The 23230-nt window shown below is 41.8% G+C and overlaps 1 protein-coding gene across 1 annotated transcript in view; it reads right to left on the bottom strand.

The window, feature by feature from the left end:
* Positions 1 to 23230, bottom strand: part of tln1 (talin 1) — a 64928-nt gene that overhangs the window by 7531 nt on the left and 34167 nt on the right. Inside the window, 27 exon segments of the mRNA XM_018667797.2 lie at positions 660 to 785; positions 1096 to 1220; positions 2886 to 2991; positions 8923 to 9030; positions 9647 to 9832; positions 10067 to 10183; positions 10402 to 10527; positions 10754 to 10937; positions 11484 to 11650; positions 11890 to 12036; positions 12151 to 12270; positions 12972 to 13220; positions 13997 to 14167; positions 14286 to 14387; positions 14782 to 14914; positions 15020 to 15201; positions 15871 to 16011; positions 16911 to 17072; positions 17195 to 17338; positions 17498 to 17620; positions 18497 to 18586; positions 18957 to 19050; positions 19148 to 19287; positions 19582 to 19779; positions 21343 to 21462; positions 21960 to 22031; positions 22033 to 22169. Of these exon segments, the coding sequence (XP_018523313.1) occupies positions 660 to 785; positions 1096 to 1220; positions 2886 to 2991; positions 8923 to 9030; positions 9647 to 9832; positions 10067 to 10183; positions 10402 to 10527; positions 10754 to 10937; positions 11484 to 11650; positions 11890 to 12036; positions 12151 to 12270; positions 12972 to 13220; positions 13997 to 14167; positions 14286 to 14387; positions 14782 to 14914; positions 15020 to 15201; positions 15871 to 16011; positions 16911 to 17072; positions 17195 to 17338; positions 17498 to 17620; positions 18497 to 18586; positions 18957 to 19050; positions 19148 to 19287; positions 19582 to 19779; positions 21343 to 21462; positions 21960 to 22031; positions 22033 to 22169 (3770 nt within the window).

Below are 23230 nucleotides of genomic sequence, written 5' to 3'. Positions count from 1 at the left end.
CTAAAAGAAAAAGACCTCCAAAATCTCAAGTAAGTGAAAGCATCCTCTGGTTGGTTTATCACTGAGGTGGAGTAAGTGTAATTGAGAAAGGAAGGAACACTGAGGATAAAGAATGGATAGGATAAGCACAAGTAGTCAAGGTTATATCTGTATGGCAGTGGCAGGTGTTTTTTTTTTTTTGTTTTTTTTTAAAGAAAACTCTAAGATGTACATGAGCGTACACTTAACACCTCCACCTTGATGAGATATCTAAAATCAGTTCTTTTGCCAAGCTTTAGTTTACACAATGTAAATGATGGATCATTCTTTTCAGAAAATGGTCAGCTAGCTTCAGTATCAGTTTCCACTTCCTTTGTTTGGAAGAAAATGATTTGCATTAACAAAAATATATATTTTGTGAAGTGAGGTTTCCTAAGACTGAACTTGTGGTAACACTTTAGCATGGTTTTTGTCTTTAAAGTCCTGAAAACCTTTTTTTCTCTGTCAGCTTGTTGCTATGTGTGGTGGAGTCAGTTTTTGGTGGAAAGGAGGGTGTCCTAACATGGACTATCAGGTGTTATTATATAGTTAAAGGGCAAATTATGGTGTGCAAACTGACAGTTAAGCATTTAAATGTTGCTTGAGTAGAATATTCAACTTTAAGTTAGGTTCAGACGTACCTTCCCTTGAGCCACCAGCTCCCTCTGTGCTGCTGAAGCAGCTTTGACCAGGGCACTGGTGGCAGCTGCGATGGACTTGGCTGCCTCCAAAATCTGCTCCTCAAAGTTCAAGCTCTCATCTGCCTCCTGTTTACGAGAGAAGAAAACTAACTGTCAATAAACACATTGCATTCTAGTGCTTTGCATTCAGAGAGAGAGAGAGGTTCCATCCTATGCAAGACTGGTCTACAGCGAAGGTAAAGCTGGAGTTTTAGAATAACTTTGAAAGGAGGGAATATTACAATGTCAACAGGGTAATGTCAGTGGGACAGCCATCATTCATGGTATGAGGAGCTGATGGCACAGATGATGTGCAGCACACACTCTGTATGTGACCCTGCGGTGAGGTTAACAGGCTCAGTGAGAATTCTGCTGCTCTGTAAAAAGCCCTCCTAACCTTGGGTTTGGTCCTGGGCCTCAGCTGCTCCAGTTTCTTGGCAGCTGCTTCAATAGCTGCCGCTGCTCCCAACAGTTCGTTCTCAGCAATGACAGTGGGATCCTCAGGGTCCACCCATTCTGTACCTACAAAACACACCAACAACACTGGCTCAGTTGTGCCTCAAAACACACTACATTTTACATTCTCCCCCAGCATTTCTGTTAGTTGAATAAGGTATAATGGTAATGATATTATGGCTCTCTGTATTACTTAGAATTTATATTTACGTACTACAGAGCAAGAGCAAGACTACTAAGCAAGATATATCAGGCCTATACTTTCAGATATACCTCCCATTATATATTAATTTGACAAATTAATATATATATTAGCCAATCCTCAATGAGCTGCACCATTATCCAAAATGAACACACACCTGGCCTATTTAACCCAGAGTGCCCTTTATTTCCTAACAGCACAGGTCAGAGCAGCTTATCCCATCTCACTAGGCAACTTAGCAGTGATCAATATATAAATATTGTTTGTTGATACTGCAATATATAACATCAATTTATCTGACACTGAGTAGACATTTGAAGACATTCACATTTAAGGTTAATATGATGGTGATAAAATCCTGCTGAACCCAAATCCTGCATATCAGTCACAGCTCTTCATCTCTCAGTGCTATCTGCATCATGTGTTAAATGAAGCCATGAACCTACAGACGGGCAGCAGGATTCAGTTGCAGCTAATGTTTGTTGAACTGGAGCAGAGGGACATTAATCTATGATATGAAGCCCTGAGGGTGACTTTCCCTCCATTTGACAGATGACGCACTTATGGAATCGCCTTCAATGTAATTTGTACTCACCTCTTAAGAGGGGGAGATCCCAGAACAGAGCTGTGTGAAACTGAAGAACTCTGAGGGGGATAATTACTAACCCCACTTCAAATTACTGTCAGTGTTCATTTGCATGAAGTGACCTAAATATGAACTGATGCTGAGCTAACAAATGTCTGAAACTCAGTGTTCAAATTTCACTCTTCACACATCATTTTTTGCCAGAAGGTAAGCAAACTCATCTCCTTTGGCACAAAGTGGCAGGAGTACCAAGCAACAGAAAGAGGGACAAATGTTTAGATTGCAGTATATCCCACATTTTTGACACAGCAAACAAATACTTTATATCAGAGTGTTCAGCAGAGTCTTGACTGATAGTAAATATGGTCTTTGACTGGTAGTCCAGTACTGGTCCAGTAGTGAGACAGCATTTGGTGGATTCTTAAGTGAGATGTCTGTGCATTTGCTTACAATAGGAAATCCCAATACATTTAAACTTTTTCAAGTCTTTCAACGATGGCTTTCATTTTAACTCTTTTCATTTCTAACACTATAGTTTGCATCCTCCATCTCTTTCTCACTTTCCAACTTTGCATTCTCCTTCAGACAAAGGCTTGTTTTAACTTTTCTTTTCTGTTTTGTTGCAGTTCAGTCCTGGTACTTTACCTCAATTGCACAATGTCTCCCATTTAACTGCTTCTTCATACAAATCCAAGCTACTAACACAGCTTCACTCAAACTTTGCCAGAAGCCAACAATCCCTCCTAAATGTCCTAGTTATCATTCTTATTATTCCACTGTTTTCCTAAAATAGAAACCCCATTCAAACTTTAATATGTTTAGCTCAACTGCATCAGATCAATAAGAACATCAACACCATTACATGTAAATTAAGGCAGAAATAGACGCCCTGGAGAGTGTAGTTTTGACACTCTGTTGTTGAAGAGGTCAAAGATTAAAATACCTTTCATGGCCTCAGCTGCCTGGATGAGCTCCGTGACAGAGCCTGCCACCCTCTTGGAATAGCTGGCCAACTGCTGCTTCAGATCATGAGAGGGTTTCTGGATGATCTGTGGGTGAAGAAAGAAAATCACCTTTAATTAAACTGTTTTTACACTCAACCTCTGTATCACTGATGCTTAACATGTTTACCTGAATCAAATCCCAGCCTTATTATCCATATTCGTCAATTCAAACACTTCAGAGGACAAGAGAAATCTACATATGTGTTTGCTTCTTCACCATTGTATCATAGATCAAGATTACTGTAACAGTAAAGCAGGACAAGGAATGCTGAAGATGTTTTGGAAGCTCATGATGGAACAGCTCTCTACTAACACACTGCATGTTGGGTTTTCCCTTTTATTTGTTACCTATCTGGGTGTACATATATACAGCTTGATGCTGGGGAGGAAACTACATCCTCCTTATTTTCGTGGTGGCGCAATGACCAGTGCAAGCAGCACTTCAAACAGACTGATATTTTCCTGATATTGAAATTCACTTTGCACATCTATATGGTATTTTAGTGTCCAGTACAGACTGAACTGTGCACAGGTTAGGGGAGAGGCACAAACAGGCCATGCTACAGACAGCGCAAACTGAGTTGGTATTGTGGAAGAAAAAAATGTGTTTGGAACTTTGTTCTGATGTCTCAGATTCACGTTTCTGGAGTACCATCAATCTGAGGTGATGTTATCGACACAAGCAAACTTAATACATGGAGCAAAAATAGAGCAATGATGGAGTCTTAAACTGTAAATAAATCATTTATCTAATCACTCCTCATCCAGGAGAGATGTTTCATTTGATATAGAAAATTGATGTTGATTGTGTTTAAAGCAGGAACATCTGTAAATCAGTCGGCACTGATCTATAAATGAATCTGAGTGATTGTTATATAATATCTGTTACCCACAGCTGCATTAATACTGTATGGGAGCAGGACACATAGAGTGCATTGAGAGAGTCTTTAGACCACTTCCCTTTTTTCACATTTTGTTATGTTGCAGCCTTTTGCTAAAATCATAATTTTCCCCTCATTAATCTACACACATTGACAGAGCAAAAAGAGAATTTAGAAGTTTTTACTTTTTATTAAGATTTTTTAAAAAAGAAAAATATTACATTGACATAAGTATTCACAGCCTTTACTCAGTGCTTGGTTGAAGTACCTTTGGCACTGATTACAGCCTCAAATCGTCTTGGGGCAAGCTTTCCACACCTGGATTTGGGGATTTTCTGCTATTTTGTACTGCAGATACTCTCAGGCTGTCAGGCTGGATGGGGACTTTCAGTGGACAGCCATCTTCAGGTCTCTCTAGAGGTGTTCGATTGGGTTCTAGTCAGAGCTCTGGTTGGGCCACTTAAGGGCATTGTCAGAGGTCCCTAAGCCACTCCTGTGTTGTCTTTAGTATGTGCTTTGGGCCATTATCCTGTTGGAAAGTGAACCTTTGTTCCAGTCTGAGGTCCTTAGTGCTCTGGAGCAGGTTTTCATTAAGGATATCACTGTACTTTGCTCTGTTGCTGTTGGTATTGGGCAGCTAATGAGCGCTTAGGAATTGAGACCAAACTGAACAACTGGCTGTTCCAGGCTCTTCCATTTAAGAATTATGGAGGCCACTGTGCTCTTGCGAACGGGAACTTCTAAGTAGCAGAATTGGTTTTGGTAGCCTTCCCCAGATCTGTGCCTCAAAACACTCCTGTCTCTGAGCTCTGCAGGCAGGTTCCTTCAACCTCAGGGCTTGATTTTTGCTCTCATATGTATCGTCAGCTGTGAGACCTTATACAGAACAGGTGTGTCCCCCTCAAAACCACGTTCAATCAACTGAATTTACCACAGGTGGACTCCAGTCAAGGTGTAGAAACATCTCAAAGATGATAAAGAGAAATGGGAGGAACCTGAGTTCAATTTCGAGTGTCATTGCAAAGGATCTGAATACTTTTGTCAAGGCTGCAGTTGCTGCCAAAGGTGCTTCAACTAAGTACTGAGTAATGTCAATGTGATGTTTCAGTTTTTCATTTTTAAAAAATGTGCAAAATAATTCTAAAATTCTCTCTGCTTCATCATTATAGGGTACTGAGTGTATACTGATGAAGGAAAACATTAATTTGAACAATTTTGGTGTGAGTGGTTGTTTGTCTGTGTGGATCATAAGTCTATCATTGCCTTCTTTCCAGCTTTCTTTATGGCAAAAAATACATTACAGTGTAAACACTGCTGTCACATTTTCACATTTTACTGAATGATGATGCCCGTTTATGACATGAGATAAAGTAGAAATAAAACTGAAACAGACAAAGAGTGATGTGGTCATAACAGCTTCATCATTTCTATCACGATTATAGGAGTTAAATAAAAACCCACATCATCTGCCTCTCTCTGCAGATCTGTGGTCCTGTGTGTTCATGTTATGCCGCTCTGCACCATCCAGTTATGATTTCCTGGAGAAGTGGATTTGTCATTTGTTGAGCTGTTGTCAACTCAACAAAACATCTCAATTCAGGATCAGCTTTTTGCACTTTGCACTGCTGTATCTAAATTAACAGCGGGTGCACTTAGTGACACAGTCCATGCACTCAAGACCTACGGCTTGCACTGGGGGACTTTGAATGTGTAGGATTAATATTATCATAATCTGACATATTATTACCTCAAACACCAAGAGTTGTATATAATGTACAGTAAAGGGATTTTGGGGGAGGCACTAATGTGACCACAGATTTTTAGTATAAGGTATAAAACCAAGACTTCTTCAGGTGTAAACACCAGTGTGCTTACATCAGGACCAATGTTCTCTCTAAGCTGCGCGCCTGCGCAATCACGCACTGCTCCCGCTTTCTCCGTGCCACAGCAAAACTATGTAGCGCATAAAATTACAGTGTGCACGTCTGATGTTGCTCACAGTGGTCCATAGAATTCTCAGGGAGTTTGTGTGTATGCTCAGACACATGAAAAATTAGGAGGAACATTGATCAGCACAACCTCAAACTACGGCTGCCCCCTAAAAGGCGATGATTTGATGAAGCAGACCTTGACTGGACTCACAAGATGTCAGTCAATCTCCACACCCCACACCCCCGCCTTGCCAAAATCCTGAGCCGGGTTGCAGCTTACATCAAACAACTAATACAGGGAGGAAATGAGACAGTCAACTTCTGTTCCTAATAAGCCAATTAATGTTACCGCCATCTCATATGTGAATGAAAATAATGGCAGACTGGTTTGATTTGTTGGTGCTCAGATGCATTTGGGTTACAGCTGGTGTCCTCAGACTGTCCTAGGTGGACATGCAGTATTCAGGTTGGAGCGGTGTGTGACAGGTGCAGGGCATTAACAGGGCTCAGCCCATACCCAGCTCAAGTTTATTCAAATGTGTTGTCATGAGAAGATAGAGACAAGGACGTAACTGCACAGGAATGCATGCAGCTGGCCAAACTAAAGCCATGGGCAAACACATCCAAAATGACTGCACACCAACAAACTGGTACACACATGTTCAGATGACACATGTGTTGAGAGCACACCAGTACCTGAGCTCTACTGCTGACAATATTAGACCAAGGGAAACAGGATGTATGGCATGTTTTATGTCACACTAAGACACACAACTCCATGCATCGATTCTAAAAAAGGTTAATTCATCAGTGATTCTGTGAGGTTCGCTGTGCGTTCATTTGATAGCAAGACATCAATGTCACTCAGCAACATGATCAGCAGGTCAGTGGCAGTACTGTGATTCCTACAGAGGTCAAGGACCAGAGAGAGTTGTCAAGTCAAGTCTAGACCATTCTCTTAATAATATTAGAGAGAGAGACTATGTGGACAGGCAGACTGGTTCTTGTTCTGTTCCAGGATCACAGGCTCAGATTACATCCACAGTGCATATTGGACTGTTTCATCTATGATTTTTTTAACACTTAATCACAAAAAAATATACCTTAACATCAAAGTGGAAACAAGTATCTACCGGTTTACATTTAGGGGATACATCCAGAGGTGATTTTAACTATGCGTGCTGTTCAGTCATTTTAATTCTGTTCAGAGGAAATTCATCACTGAGTTTGTCTGTCAGGTCCTCTTAGTGACTGAACTTAGAAAATTTTACCCTGTGCAGTTCAATTTCAAAAGCTCCAGAAAAAGCTACTACGTGGGCATTACATGGAGTTTTAGCAACTGTTGTTTGCAAGACCAAGAGTGAACTGTCAACTGTCAAGGTTTTTTCATTTCATGTTTGCCTTTAATCTTTAAAAAATGCACAGCTTTGTTTTTTCACTTTTGATCAATCAGTTGGCAACAACCGTGCCAGCATAAAACAGGCAGTTCTGAAACACATGCACAAAAGGCATGGTGAGTGTATCTCTTAGTATATCTGACTGAGAGGTCACCAAAACAACCAAAGACAACACCAAAACAGCAGCGGACACCACCACATACATATAATGCCACCCCCACACCCCCCAGAATGCTCAGAGCAGAAAGACTGACAGTGCAACTGCACAGTCAAGTCTAACATCAGTCTAAATTTATATAACCACTGGTGGCCATCTCAGGAATGTGTTCAAATACCTCCAGCTGAGTCTGATTCCTTCACCTCATGACTCTGACAACCTTGACGACTGCAGCCTTATGAGAGGTAAAGGTAAGTTTTCCGAAACACCCTCTTCCTGTCCCTAAGCAGAGTTGGCCTGACATCTGCTAACATGCCGCTGATGGTATTCTGCAGGATTGTTGTGGTATAAAGTACTCAGTAAAGTGTTCAACCAATGCATCCCCACACTTGTGCAGGTCAATCATGCAGGGTACTCACCGGCTTGCACCGACATCAGTGAGCCACAAGTTTAAAAGAACATTGACAGAGCATTGGGAAAAGGAAAAGGAAAGAAAATAGGTCATCAAAAACATGACCACTGACATCAGACATATAGAGGAAAGGTTTGTATGCATGCAGCCATCATGCTGTGAACCCTATCTCTCCCCACACTACTGGAATGAATTCACACTGGGATGTAGAAATATTGCTATTACACTACTGAGGTGCTGCTCAGCAAGGCATCCCCACCCTGCTCATGTGGCCATGGATACAGACAGCTTTAATATAGGACAGGGCCTTAGTGTTAATGTGTGTAAGTGTCAAAGTGTAGCACAGGAGGCTGCGGAGGAAAAAACAATAAAGATATTGGAAGAAATGGTAAGGAAAAGTTATGGCTTGATTTGACCATGCAGGTGTTTATACATGTCACTTTTGTCAGTGCTTTTAAAAGGTTCTTTTAGGGCTCTATTTTAGGAGCACAATCACAGTGACCAGCAGAGAAGTCATATGTGCAAGGTCAATGGCATTACTCATTTCATACCCTTTTAACAATGTGTTACGAGGACCACTGCTCAGAGTGGATATGGTGAGTGCACAATGGCTTCTCCTACTAAGTAATACAGCTGTCTGGTGTGAGGTCTCAGTCACTGTTTAATCTGTGTGTTCTGTTTTATAAGTCAGGGGTCAGCACAATAACTACATGTTGACACTACAGTAAAAAAACATTAACTAAAATAATCTCCATCAGATACTACAGGTGGTTTGCATAAGACAGAGGTAATAGGTAATGTGTTATTATGTACATGCAAAATCAACAGTTTAACTCAGATAGTTAATTTTCACACCAAGGCCATTTCACCAATGAGAGTTAAGTTTTTTGAGGTGATTTTTATTTGTTTATTTCACTTTTCTTCACTATGATTATAGCTAGTTATTCTAAATACCCAGTTCTCTATGTCTATTCCAACTTAACTAGTAAAAATAAACACTTAGTCACCACGGCCATGTCCACACAGTGTTGGTGTGACATGGCCACTGTAATGCAGGGCTGCAGTTTCTACATTTCAACCACTTCTCTCCAAGTCAGGAAGTGTTTTTAGGGACCACTACGGGCCGATGGGTAGCACTTTAATGTGCTGAAAGCAAAGTGTTTGTGTGCATTTTTGTGTGTAGGTAATGATGTCTTACCACCAACACATGCTCCAGTAGTCCCAGATATCCAGAGGCACATTCATTGCCGTAGCGCAGAGCTCTCATCTGGACCTCTTTGCTAACCTCTGGGTGGTAAGCAGCTTCCTGAAAGAGCAAACAGACAGAATTCAACATTAGTTTGGGCAGTAGTATTCTGTATGTTAAAATGTAATGCTTATAATGACAAAAGGGAAACAATCTGGTCTTTCATGAGAAACATGACAGTGAATGGTATGTTTGAGTTGATGAGATTTATAAGCTGGGAAGAAACCGTACCAACCTATTTGTAAACATTATTCAAAAGTAACTTTGTACTAAAGGTGAGAGAGAGATTTTAAAAACTATAGTAATGTAACACTATGTTGCTGAGTTAGTCTATTAATCCAGAGACAGCAGATATTGTAATAATCAAATCCTTCAAAACCAAGGTGACTTTATAAATGAGAATTCAGTTATGAAATTATGTAAATTAGCGACAAACAACTGTAAAAGAACATGTTTTATAATCAGGGGTTACAATGAGTAGCTCAGTGGTACACACACATAGGGATGGATGATATGCACTAATTATCCCTGCATTATTTTAAGATCAAAATGTTAAAATATTTCTTAAAGCATATTCAGAATCAACCCATACTTTTCCAAATGATTTTTGTTCTCAAACAACCTGTGAGATAACTAACACTCTTCTCCAGTGTGTGAGTCGTGACCTCCTGTGTACCTTGCAGGAGTGCAGCATGTCAGCGATGGCCCTTCTGCTGAGGTTGGCCGTGGCAATGATGTCTTCCTGACGACAAGAGTTCCCAGCAGCCACTGCCTTCGCTGTTGCCATAGTGATTCCTTTAGTCATACGAATGAACTCCTCAGGTGCTGTTGTTTTTGGTGGTGGGTCAGAACTGCTGAACACCTGTATGGTAAAAGAAAAGGGGACTGTTTAACTGGTAGCTAAGTGAATTTTATGCCACATAATCAGACACCAGATCAGTATTCTAATTTAATCCTTCTTGGAGGGGGTCTGGTTTTAGCTGTTACTAGGCTACACCATCTCCTACTGGTTGGATCAGTACAGATACATTCGCTCCAAATCTTGACAAAGATATTGATAACAGAACATTTCCATTTCAAGAGTGTAATTACTCACAGTGAGCTCCTGTTTGATGTGCTCAATAGTTGCCTCCAAAGCTCTGGTCCCTTTTGTGGCTTCATCCTCCACTGCCTTCACAGTCTTCAGGAGGGATGTTACATTGGTCACCATTACCTGCAACAACAGTTCAGATCATATGAGCATAGTTGATGAGCAGAAAAAAAACTGCTCACTGACTTATATTGACATTATGAAATCATTGTAAAGCTGACCTTATAAAATGTCATCACTTCATCATTTTATCCTTCCCCTAAGGTGAAGGTGTGAATATAAAATGGAAGCAGTGTGCTGCTGTAGAGGAGTCTCATGGGAGTTTGGGTTTCGTATCTTACCTTAGCAGAGTTCTTCAGCTGTAGCATGCTGGGGTCATCATGGGGTTTGCCTGCAGCTGCTTTGGTGGTGCTAATGAGGTTACCCAGAGCTTTGGCCACATCTTTCACTGCATTGATCAGGACCACCTGTAGAGTACAGAACACAGTACTTTACAGTTTTACTTGACGCCTTCACGTAGGAAAGTGATTGCACCAAGACACAAAGTAGCAGCTCTGCTGTAGCTCAGGGGCTGCAGCTGTGTTTATGAAGATGTATCCTTCAGAAGGTTGAAAGCTAGTGCTCTGTGGTAACTGCGAAGACAATTAACAAACATGCAACATGCTTTCTGACACACAGCTCTGTGGTCTGTACCTGGGTCTCTGGGTCTTCAGAACCAAGGCTGGCAGCTCCCAGTTTGACCACATCAGCCAGTTTGGTGATGGTGGTCACTGATGACTGGGCAGCCTGGGCCAGTTTCTCCTGGCTGGCTCCAGCACCAGACACCAGCAGCTTGGTGTCCTCAACTAGAGCCTTAGCTGTCTTCAGGATGCATTCTCTGCAGACATTAAGATAACAGAGTCACCAGCTGTCACTGAGGAACTTCAGTACTGCCCCGCACATACATTTTAAAACTGCAAGAAACTGAAACTGCAATGATTTTGATCACTGAGAAACTACACTCATCAATGAACAAACTACACAGGTGGCAGCATGGGTTCTTGTGTTGTCTTTGTAACTTGGTTTTGTCCATATCTATAAAACTCACCAATGCTCTCTCCTAAAGTCATTTTTCCAGCTTTGTAGCTGTAATCTTGGCTGTTTAACAACATCTGAAGTGTTTAGTCCTCTCTTTCCTGCTGTTATGCCGACATGTTTGAATAAGGTGGCACATGGTGCTCCTTAAAGGCTGCTAAAAACAACAACATAAACTAATTGTTTTAACTAATTCTACCAGCCTTATCTAGACATATGAACAACATGACATACTGTTTGTTATTTGCATAGTTTCAAATGTCAGTGCTTCTGATTTCTTACTTAACAGAACCCAGCAGTTCTAGTTTCACTTTGGGTCACTACAGAGGGTCTCTATAGTGATTAGTACCTGTGGTCAGCGAAGGTCTCCGCATTCTCTCTGTTCAGAGTACCAGCAGTGGCAAACATGATGGTGGTGTCGAGGTCTGCAATGATTCCAGACACAGCGCTGGCTGCTGTGATGCAGGCCTGGGTGCCACGGTTTCCTGCCTGCAGCGACGCCAACACATGGGAGACCTGCAGGGAGAGGACAAATCTGCAATGAGGACGTTGGCTTTACTATGCCCATGAAACCCCATGAATGGGGCAAAGTGAAATCTCAAAATGTAAGTGTATTAAAAACATATCCAGGGTCGTTCTGCAACAGCGGCATCTGTTGCACCCTTGTTTCCCATCATCTCTTCACTATTGATGTTTAATGAAATGCCTAAAAATTCATTGAAGAAAAGAAATAAAGAGATTGCTTGCGGTCTAACCTTCTCAGAGACTTTGCGGGCACTTTCAATCAGCTCTTTCTTGGTGAACGAGTCATTGGGACTACACTGCAGAGCTCCAGCTTTCGTCACCAGGCCAGTGCAGCTGAAACCCAGCTCACCCACCTGCTTCTTAATGTGAGAACCAATCTAGAAACAAAGAAAGACATAAAAAGGATGGAGAGAGAGATACATGGCGTTGGCATAGCCTGTAAAGAGTCTCTTGAAAGAATAACATGCTGAAGTAGGTTAGGTTTTATTTACTTCATCGTTCTCTGCAGTAATGGCTGCATATTTGGCCTCATTTGCCAGATTTCCAAACTCATTAGTCAGCTGGTTGGCCAATCCTCCTAGGTCATCTGGGTTGGTGTTAGACTTGGTCACCTTAAGAGAGATGAGAAAATATTTTTGTTGAGTACCTACTACTTAGTCTACCAGGTGTAAACCAGTTATTAAAAAAAAAAAACAACAACAATAAGTGCTTTGACATTATTATGAGAACAGAAAACAAACACTGCAGGAAGCAGAAATAAGTCAGCAGTGGCCCAGGATGGCCATGGCCACCACTGGTTAAGTCTGGCTTATTTTTGAAACATTGTTAGCAGTGCACTCAAGAACTTGTGGCCCTCCCCCAGCCATTCTCTGTCTAACCCAAACACTGCTGTAGTCTGAGGGAGGATCAAACACATGTTGCTGCTGAGATTTGCTGATATGGGATAAAATTCAAGTCCCTCCTGACAGTTTAGTTACCAGAAAGACATTTTTAGTTTTGACCGTTTGATGAATGGATTTGTTCGTGAAGGATAAGCTGAAGCATGCTAGGTATAAAATAAATACTGGCTATCTGCACAAATGGAAAGCACATAGTTTTCCAACTACACAACAACCTCACTGTGTCTATTTCTTCTACTAAAATTCCTCCCAGTCATCATTAAATCCAACACACCTACAAAAAGTTCCCAACATATCCATGTCTTATTGTGCAGAAGAATTGATTTAACTCATCTTTAGTTTTAAAATATTTAGCATTATTTCAGGATTGTCATCAGAACTAATTATGCCTCTGGATGATCAAAATGTCTTACCATCTCCTGCACAGTGACAGCAATGGCCTTGGCCGTTTTAACCATGGTAGTCTGGTAGTCCACGAAGGTGCCTTCAGGTTCAAGTGAAGGTGTGTCTTCCATTTTATTGATGGCATCATTGATGGAGTCCACCATGCCACCCACAGCACCTGCTGCACTGGCAGCTTCAGCCAGAGTGGCACCCAGGTCATCTACTGCTTCTTTCATCATCTGTACCGACTCCTCCAGGGCCTCCTGCATGTGTGCTGCCTGGAAAAGAGAACATTTGAGTAGGTAATGCTGAAATATTCAACTGGACTGCTAAAACACCTCAGCACTAGGAAATTTCACTAAGTTAAACTGAATAAAATACAATAATATACAAAAAGCACAGGGTTCATTGATATTCACAACAAAACATAACCACTGCAAGTCTTGCTTTTTACATTGCAGGCAGCTGACTGGGATGCCTGATGCCTCTGTTTAGCAGATCACTGAGCTAACTTCTCTGGCAAAAGAAATATTACATATAGAGTATATATATAATGTAAGTACCAGCACCAAGTTAAACCAAGCAAATGTTTCTGAATGTCCACTGTCGAGTGACTGTTACAAGCCAAGCTAAACAGTTAAGCCTATTCTGTACACTGCTGTAATATCTGTACATGCTGCATTAATCTTCTAACACAAAGAGCTATCTGTGCCATGACAACATTCAACACTAGACTAGATATGAGTTGATCTACATTGGTTTTTAAAACATATCTATAATGGAACATGGATCTTTGTGTTATCCATATAACAATGATAATGAATGTCAGGTTTGTGGATAATACGATATTTTTCACAGTATTACTGTATACTGTTGTGAGGAGCAGACTGACAACTGAAGCTGCTGCTAACATCAGCACAAACACATTATTGCATGCACCATTACTGGTCCTGTGCTTTGTTCCATCCCACAGCACCTAGTCTCAAAATTAAAGTGCTGGTTTTTCTACCAGCTCCTGTAGAGGACTCTGTATGACAACTGCCAGATTCAGTACCTTGGGGTTTCCACCAGCCTCCTTGGCAGTGTAGAGCATCTGCAGGGCTGACTCTGTCAGGGTCTTGGTCTGGTCTAAGACAGCCATCTGCTGTTGGCTGCTGAGGATCTTGGACGCTGTGCCAATGGCTGCCATGATCAGGGGCTCAAAGTAGCTAGCCATCTGAGATACCTGTTCAAGTGTATGGGGAACAAATTAGACATACCCCTGGTCTGTCTTTAGACTGACCACCAGCTGGTCATTCATGTTACAAGGTGTCAGCTGTATAGAGGGTTGTCAGGTGTTTTACCTTGTGTCCCAGCTGGGAGGCCTCAGAGCGAGCAGCCACAGCTACAGGATCAATCAAGTTACTGATCTCATGGACTGAGGCAGCCATCTGCTCATGGAGAGCCTGTGACAAACACACATGTAACATTATTCCTTCCTCCATTCAAACAAGCATTTACCATCATTCTCTATGGATGCTAATAGAATTATCACAGATGCCAGGAACAATGTACTCTGAGTCACATTACAGAGTTTTGACTCATCATTTAACTGACTGAATACTTCTTAGATTATCGTACAAAAAGGTGGGCACAATGACAGAAACACTTTTACAGTACAGTACAGTACAAATCCCCTGAAATAATTACTACCTTAATTGTGGTTGTAGTAGGTAATGATGCTTGCATTAAAAACAATACATAAAAGCATGGAAGCTCATTCTTAACATACTCACTTACTTGTGTATATGCATATATCTCTGCGTGTGTGTCTGTGTTCATGGGTGCCTGTGTGTTTACCTCCATGGAGATGTCCTCTCGGGGTGTTAGCTGCTGACTTATAGCAGCCAGAGAAGCCTGATCCACCTCACGGATGCAGCCGTTCAGCACCTCAATTGCATCGTCACATTCTCTCTGGCCAGGAGCCTTTTCTCTGTACAAATACACACATGAGGTGGAGGATATATACAATTAAAATAAAACTAAAGGGACAGTGAGAGGCTGCCCAGTCAATAGTGTTAGCAGCAGCAGAGCTTACCTCATGTTGGTGATGAGTTTCTTGATAGAGTCAGACACAGTCCTGGAGTGTCCGGCCAGCACTGACCATTTAGGGGGGTCTTTGGGGTTGACAGCCAGAGAGCGGGCAGTCTGGATAAGGCCTGTCGAGCTCTCCAGCATCGTCTTTGCGGCTGCCAGGATGGGCTCCATGGCTGCATGACCCTGAGAAAGGTGAGAGGAAATGAGCATGAAAAGGGCTAGTATAAGAAAGACTGAAGCTGGGTTTAGAGACACAGGAAGGAACTACATGAGATTTAATGTTTCTGGTAACTTCTGGGTACACACACTCATGAGTGCTTTCCCCTTACTGACTCAACTGCAATCTCTGAGCACAGAACGGAGAACAATTGCAGTTCATTAGCGAGGTCATGGCCAAAAACGTGTTTTGTTTTGTTTCAAGTGACCTTGACAATTGACCATGAAATCACTTCATCTTTGAGTCCAATTGAACGTGCCAAATTTGTACGCATTTCCTTGAAGCATGCCTGAGATGCTGTGTTCACAAGAAGGGGAAGTAGAGACAGACAGACAACCAGAAAACATAATGCCCCCAGCCACAGCAGAAGAGGCATAAAAATAGAAGTAGTAACACTCTCAAACTGCTTCCATGCTATTCGCTTATTGCTGCTATCAGATGGAAACTTTGTATGTCCAAAACTGTTCATTTGCAGGAAAAGAAATTGAAAAAAGAAAAAACCCTGTTTTTTTTTTTAAATAAGTGACCACAGCAAGATTTAGCTACAAGCTCTTGTGAAAGTACTTTTCATTGGTTAAATAGTTGTAAAAGTCACAGACAGAACAATAGCACTGATTAATGGCAAAAATACATACCTCTGGGCTGATCTGAGCAGGAATGCTGGCAAACTCAGGGTTGGAGGCGAAGGCAGTCAGGTTGTCCACAGCCTCTATCAGAGGACCAGTAGCAGCCTTACACTTCTCTCTGTTCTCCTGGTTAAAGGCTCCATCCAAGGCCTGCACAGGGGACATGGCATTTTAGACACAATGACACTATCGGTATGACCCTGGTGCTAAAGTGGCTCAAGTAGAACTTTGGAAGAGGCTATACCTCTTGGACAGTCCTTTTCTAACACATCTCCTGTTTACCCCCTATTCACCCCCCTCTTTATGCACGTTTTTTTGGCTGTAATACTACCTCTTCCCAGGTTTGCTGTGTAGTAACTGGGGGAAACACAAAAGAATTTCAATATCAACCAACTTCTACTGAGCTTCAGCTGACTTGGGAATCCATTTTTCCCTTGATGATGGTGAGCTGTCCAGATCCAGGGGTAGCAAAGCACCTCCAATTCATGATGTTCCCTTCACTTCATCATTGCAGTGAGGTTTTCACATTGATATGCAGTGTCCTTTTTACACATATGCAGTAATCAGTCACATTTCATTCCATTTCCCCAGTGTGGTGTGTCAAACTGTTCTCTGGCAAACTTCAGGTGAGCAGTGATGTTTTTTTTGTTTGTTTTTTTCAGAGAAGGCAGGGATTGAACTTCTCTCTCAAGCTTTCTTTTTCCATCCTTGAAACAACTTCTTGCAGAGATTTTTATATGTACAACTGACAAGAACACAACAAATGTTGCAGAGACCAGGGTATGTGAAGGTGTCCACCATTATAACCATTTGTACAGTTCATCATGTCTCGCCTCTCTATATGACGACAGGCTTGTCACCTTGCCTTTGAGTCTTGCCACTGAGGACAGCTAAAGGCACTTTTGCTTTGGTCTGATGCCAACTGTAAAGACTAGTTTGTTTTTAAGGTTAAGAACGGTGAAGAAATGCAAACCAGACATTTGCTTTCACTAAACACAGATTATATCGTCTTCATTTAATTGACACTGAATTTCAAAAGGACTACAAACCTTAATGGACTTGACCAGGTTGGCAGTGGTGTTGGCCACTTCTTTGGCTGACTGGACAAACTGCCTCTTGGCAACAGGGTTGGGTGTTTTGGAGGAGGCCAGGCGGCAGGCGTTGCACAGTGCGGAGGTGTGTTTGGCCACAATGGTGGCTGCAGAGAGCACCTGAGAAAAGAAACGGTGCACAGGAGTGAATCAAGGATGTACTCAACCACATGAAGACCAACTAACTGAGATGATGAGAAATTTGGCCACTAGCCTGATTTGTCAGAGAGTTCAGTATGTACCTGAGACTGTGTGCAGGCTGGGTCCACCAGGTTCTGGCAGGCCATCTGAATAGACTGATTCGCCCGGGCAAACTGAGCAGGGTCCACCAGGCCCTTCTGACCTGCTGAACTATTGGGGTCTGATACTCCCACCAGATAGGCAGCCTAGGATCATCAAACATCACTCATCAGTTTACACTGTCAAAGTATTACAGGTGCACTTATTACAAACACAATTTAAACACACACCCCCTCTGTCTCTGAGCTAGTGTCTCTAAGTGTCACCAGACTACAGCAATAATTAAATCCTGAAAATGATTTTACCTGTGTAGCTGCTTCAGTCAGACCACACAAAGCTTTGGAGCCAGCACTGACTGAATCACCAAACTCTGGCAAATTGGAGTTCTTGGCATTGTGGGAAATGCCAGCCATGGACTCACCAAGGACCTGTCAAAGGAAATCAGAGTTTCACATCAGAGACATGGTTTAGTTTTGACAATTTTTTCTTTATCTTTCTCTGCTTCTAAAGACAAGTAATTCACTGAGCAAACTGGGAAAAACAAAAAGTCACAAGCAAAACACAAGGTCAAGGAGTAATGCACAACCATGATAGGTGGCCATCAAACCTCAGCACTTTGTTGGTAATGAATCCATTGTGTTGATAGCAGAGGATATCAAACAGCCAGGTTCTGAAAGCTGGCATCAAATATTTGCTCAAACGGATTTATTTGTTCAATAAATTTTTGACCAGTCAGTTCCTGAATTCAATTAAAAAACTCTTAATTTTATTTAAGTACTTTGTGTACAGCTGCTTGTATTTTGGCAACATTTAAAATGTGAGAACTTTGGCTTCCTTTGGTCAATGAAAAGGTGTTTGCAGAAAAAAACCTTTTGGTATCAATGACAAAACATAGGTATTATATAAGCACTAATATCATACAAATTCCAGAAGATCCTCAGCCCTTCTTAAAACAGTGACAAACTGCACACTCTGCTGTACATCTTCTATTTCATAGCACAGTGAGTGGACAGACAAAGAAATGACAGAACAGGGTTAAATGTTTTGAAGATGACTGAGGGAAAGCAGTATTTTCACTTGGGACAGACCTTCCTCTTATAAATAAATGCATGCATTAGTGCAGCAAAGCCTCATCTGTTGTAAGATAAAGTACAGTGATGTTGCTTTTTTTACAACACTTCGACATTTGCTTTTGCAAAGGCGTAAAGAAATGAGGAGTGTGATGACAGAAAACAAGATGAGAACAAATGATGGAAGATGGAGAAGCAAACGCAGCAGAGGAGCTGCAGTGATGTGTCCTCTACCTTAGAGTTCTCCATGACACTGTCGATGCAGTCAAAGTACGACAGCTCACTGACGGCCTCTGTCGGGTTCTCCAGCATCCCCCTCACTGACTGCACACAGACACAACACAGTCATCAACACAAACGCACAAAAGAAACACTCTCAGCTGACTCTCTTGACCTGTGCTTTTACGTGCTGGACTTAAATCACGGTTCATCATTTTCCTTTTTCTCATTATCAGTAATTTTTTCGGATGCTATCTATGATAATCTGAAAGCTAGGAGCCATACAGGATAGGATCTGTCATTGCTCCAGCAATTCACATCAAACCATTTACAGTCTTAAGTATTAACAGTCCAGCTCATACAGTGAAGTTCAGCTGTCATATATAAACCAGTCCCAGTCAGCTGCTGGCTCATGGATACAGGCCTGATTTAAACTGGTGATTTTATGAACAGCATAACCAGACTTGATCCATACCTCCAGCTCTCTGAGAGCATTGTCACACTCCTTCTGACCTGGGGCCTGCTGAGTGCACATGGTGATGAGCTGGTTGATACTGTCTGTAACCGCCCTGTGGACACCAAGAGATGAGAGAGACTCAGAGATGTAACAGACAGATAGGCATTAAAAAAAAGACAAACAAAGAAACAGAGAGCAAATATCCTTACCGAGCGGCAGCTGCCAGCTGGTTCTTGAGATTGGGGGAGCTGGGGTCAGTAGACAGAGCTTTGGCTGCCAGGAGCAGCTTGCTGGATGACATGGAGATTGTCTTCAGGTTGGACACCACCTGTGTCTGGTCCTCTTTAGACTGGAGGAGAGGAGGAAGAACTTTATGGTTATAGTAAACCATACCATACAACTGCTATTTAAAAATGCTGAAATTAAATGATTATGCCTCCAAATCTTATGACCTATGCTGCTACTTATCCTCATAATATGACATGATCCTTCATTACCATGAAAACACACACACACCACACACACACACACACACACACACACACACAAATACACTCCCAAATACTCACTCAATTAAAATACACTCTGGAAAAAGCAGCTTCACTGATGTGTAACTGTGTAAATATTTTCTCATCATACTGACCTGGGATGTTCCGGCCATGTCAACACCAGCCTCCAGGAAGTTGCTGAAGTCCTGTCCAAACTTGCTGGTGGACCTGGCCAGGTCCTGGGTGGTCCCTCTGGATGCCTGGACCACCTCATTGGCTGACTGGTTCAGACCGGCTGCTACCTCGTTGAGCTGAGCCTGTACCTCCTGGAAGCTCCTTCCACTGGATGGGAACTACAGAGGGGAAGAGGAGAATAATGAGAGCTGTAAGAGGCAACATGGAAGATAGAGTCAGTGTAGCACAGGAGAAGAGGAAATAAAATCAAACCATTCTGAGAATTTAGAATACAACAATGGGAAATAAAATAAATATATGAACAACTAGACAAAGAAAATGTAATTTATATACAAAAAATATTTAATTCATATTAAATTGTTAGTAAGTATTCACAAGTATTCATAATAACTATTCACTCTCTTCTAGCTGCATTTTTGGTCTCTACCATCTCCTGAGTGAAACATCTGGCTCTTTAGCTGCTAAAGGTTCCACCATGTTCACCAGCCAGTCTCTCACTGTGTCTGTCTGTTGCTGGCTGTTGAGCAAGTAGTGTTCAGTGGGTTTTTAGAGCTGTTTCTCTGAACATAGTAGATTTGAGGGTCATAAATCCAAAATAATTACACATTTTTTTTTAAAAAGCTTTGTGGAGCTTAGGGGAGCTGCAGAGAGAGTAATCATTCTCTGTGGGTTCATCACTACAAGCAGCACCTTTCACCTTACACACAGTCATCTAATCATGTTAACAAAAAATATATTGTTTAGTGCATGTTTAAAGTTTTAACTTGGATGTTACAGTCACCATCAGGAGAATATCTGGGTACAGATCATACAGTTTTGTTATCTGATTTTATGGCATGGGACAAGAGAAAGAGGGAAGGAAAAGTAGATCAAAGAAACTATGACAAACAACAGGCAAACAACAAACTCTGAACTGAACCCTGAACTCTGAGCTGACTAATAACCATGGTAGGAAACAGCTGATGAGAGTTAGTCCAGTCAACTCTGTATGTTCAGTGTGTATTCTGTGTATGGACAGTGAATGGAAAAAGGAGTCATCAATAGAGATCTGACACTATGGTTCACCATGACAACAGGTAAATAAAGAGCAGAGCCTCCATTTTAATCCAGTGGAGTCAGAAAGATTAATGTGTTGCATTAATGCACATTTCAAAACACAGCAGCAGTGAAGTATCCTGAGTTTGATAAAAGGGCCAGTAAGTTACCATAATTAGATTTAATTCAGCACAGTCCTCAGTCATTGCATATGTGAAATTCTATGATCATTCAATGATCATGCAGCATGTCTAAAGTTTCAAACTGATTTGTTATTTAAAGAGTGACAGTGATTGCTTCAGTGCAGGGGCACTCTTGGATAACAAACTAAAATTCAACCAGGACTTTGATCTTTTCCCGACATAAACTGGCCAATTAATGTGCTCTGATCTGCACTTTGATATGGACTGTATGGATGAGGAAATGAAACATTATGTCAGATAGCTTCTTCAGGCTCAGCAAGAGGAGAGGGAGAGAAACTGCTGGTGAACAGGCTAGCTTCAATAGATTGCTGCGAAAACTGACTCTGTTATAGTGATCTCAGTTCTTAGAACTGACAACTCAGCATTTCCTTCAACTCAGGGTTAACACACTCAAGAGTTTTCGCAATACCCTTTTTCTGGAACACAATATAGAGAATCTTCAAGTATCAAGTAAAAATAATGCAGCACGTCTTCTGTACTGACCGAATCAGCCAGGAGGGTCTTGCTGGCTTCACCCACAGTGCGGATGGCATTGTCCACATCCCTCTGGCCAGGAAGGCAGTTCACACATCTGTTCAGGGCCTGGGACACTGCCTTAGCCACCTACACACACACACACACACACACACACACACACACACACACACCACACACACACACACACACACACACACACACACACACACTGTTCTGAATGTAGTCTAGCACATTACATGTCTCTGCAAGTAGATTTTCATCATGACTGAACCTTTGTCTTATTACTAAACAGCCTGACAATCTAATTTCACAAACAGCTCATGTTTGTGTTCTCATGTCACTACTTACCAAAAACCTAATGCTGTCATCTGCAGTATACTGTAAATTAGTTCATTTTCAACTTAGACATGCACGCAAGCACAGTTACTTGACCAACTAGATACAGTGCCATATTTACATGACATTATCTAGATGAAATCTTATATAACTATCAGCGATGGAGTGATCAGTCAGTACTAAACTGCTGTAGCGGTCAACTGGAAGCCTTCTGCAGTCCCCACCACCCCCACCCCCACCCCTCACACATGTATCTGTCCTTCTCTGTCCCTGAGTCTGTGTCTGACCTGGGCCAGCCTCTGCTGACTCTCTGCGTCTCCTGGTTTAGCAATGGCCCTCTTGGTTTCTTCAATCAGGATTAGCGGACTTGTCCATGACGTCACCAGCACAGTCCAGCATGGCGTTGCGTGCTTGTGGGTCATCTGTGGTGGCAGCAACTCCTCTGGCACCTGAGGCCAAGGACTTAAGAGCCTGGGCCACATCTCTGGCAGCCATGCCTGGATCCAACAGGAGAGAGGAGACTAATTTCAGCATGTGGTACGATATGATTCAGATGGCGGCGGCAGCTCAGGAGGTAGAGCAGTCGCCCACCAACTTTCCAGTCGGTGGTCCTCCAGTCCGCGTGTCGAAGCACCCTTGAACCCCAGATTGACCCCCATGTAGCATCGGAGTATGAATGTGTGTGTATGTGTTAGAGGGCACTTTGTATATTATAGAACAAGTGCTGTATGAATGTGTGTGTGAATGGATGAATGTCACCTGTAGTGGGAAGCGCTTTGAGTGGTCGATACAAAAGCGCTATATAAGTGCAGTCCATTTACCATGTTACATTTGGGGAGAATGACACAAATCATTCAAAATTAAATAAATAAATGAGACATTATGAAAAGCATACAAATAAGCGCAGAAGAATACAATAGAACTTTTACATTTGAAATGATCCGAAACATTTTTAAAAGCTCATTATGATGATATATTATGGTATGACATTTCATCCTGCTTCTAACACTGTGTTTACACAGTGTGATCAGCATGTTAGAACAGCATCTCTGGTGGTCTGTGTGTGTATACATAGGATGCGTTCAGGCACAGTGGTAGTGTTGGTCACCTCTGTTCTGGAATATGGCATTTAGTGCCACAGAGCTTGCTAACTCTAGCTTTGCTTCGCTGAGAAAAAAAATAATCACTTCTTGAGATATTCTGACTATATAGAGATTTTTTTTATTTCCTTGAAATTTTTAAAGGGCAAGTGCCAATATTCATTGCAGATGCATAAAAAGTTAAAGATGTCATCATTTCATAATCTTCAAAAACAGATTTTACTGCTGTAATTCTACATTCATTAGTTTCATGTCATGGGTTGATATTTGCACAATGTTGGCTTCAAGGTACTACTGAGCCTGTTCTTCATTGGTTTCAGGAACATTGCAAGTTACAGCTTGTAATGGCTTGGTTTGTTGAATAATGGGTGATGCCATCTTGTTCTATGTGTCTGGACAAAACACTAATCTCAGGTCCTTGGCTCAATACACATATTATTTCACAACTGCTCAAACTA

Source organism: Lates calcarifer, linkage group LG9 (genome assembly GCF_001640805.2).
Source record: "Lates calcarifer isolate ASB-BC8 linkage group LG9, TLL_Latcal_v3, whole genome shotgun sequence".
NCBI lineage: Eukaryota > Metazoa > Chordata > Actinopteri > Centropomidae > Lates > Lates calcarifer.
The sequence above is the reverse complement of the archived record's forward strand: the minus strand, read 5'-3'. Positions and strand labels throughout refer to the sequence as shown.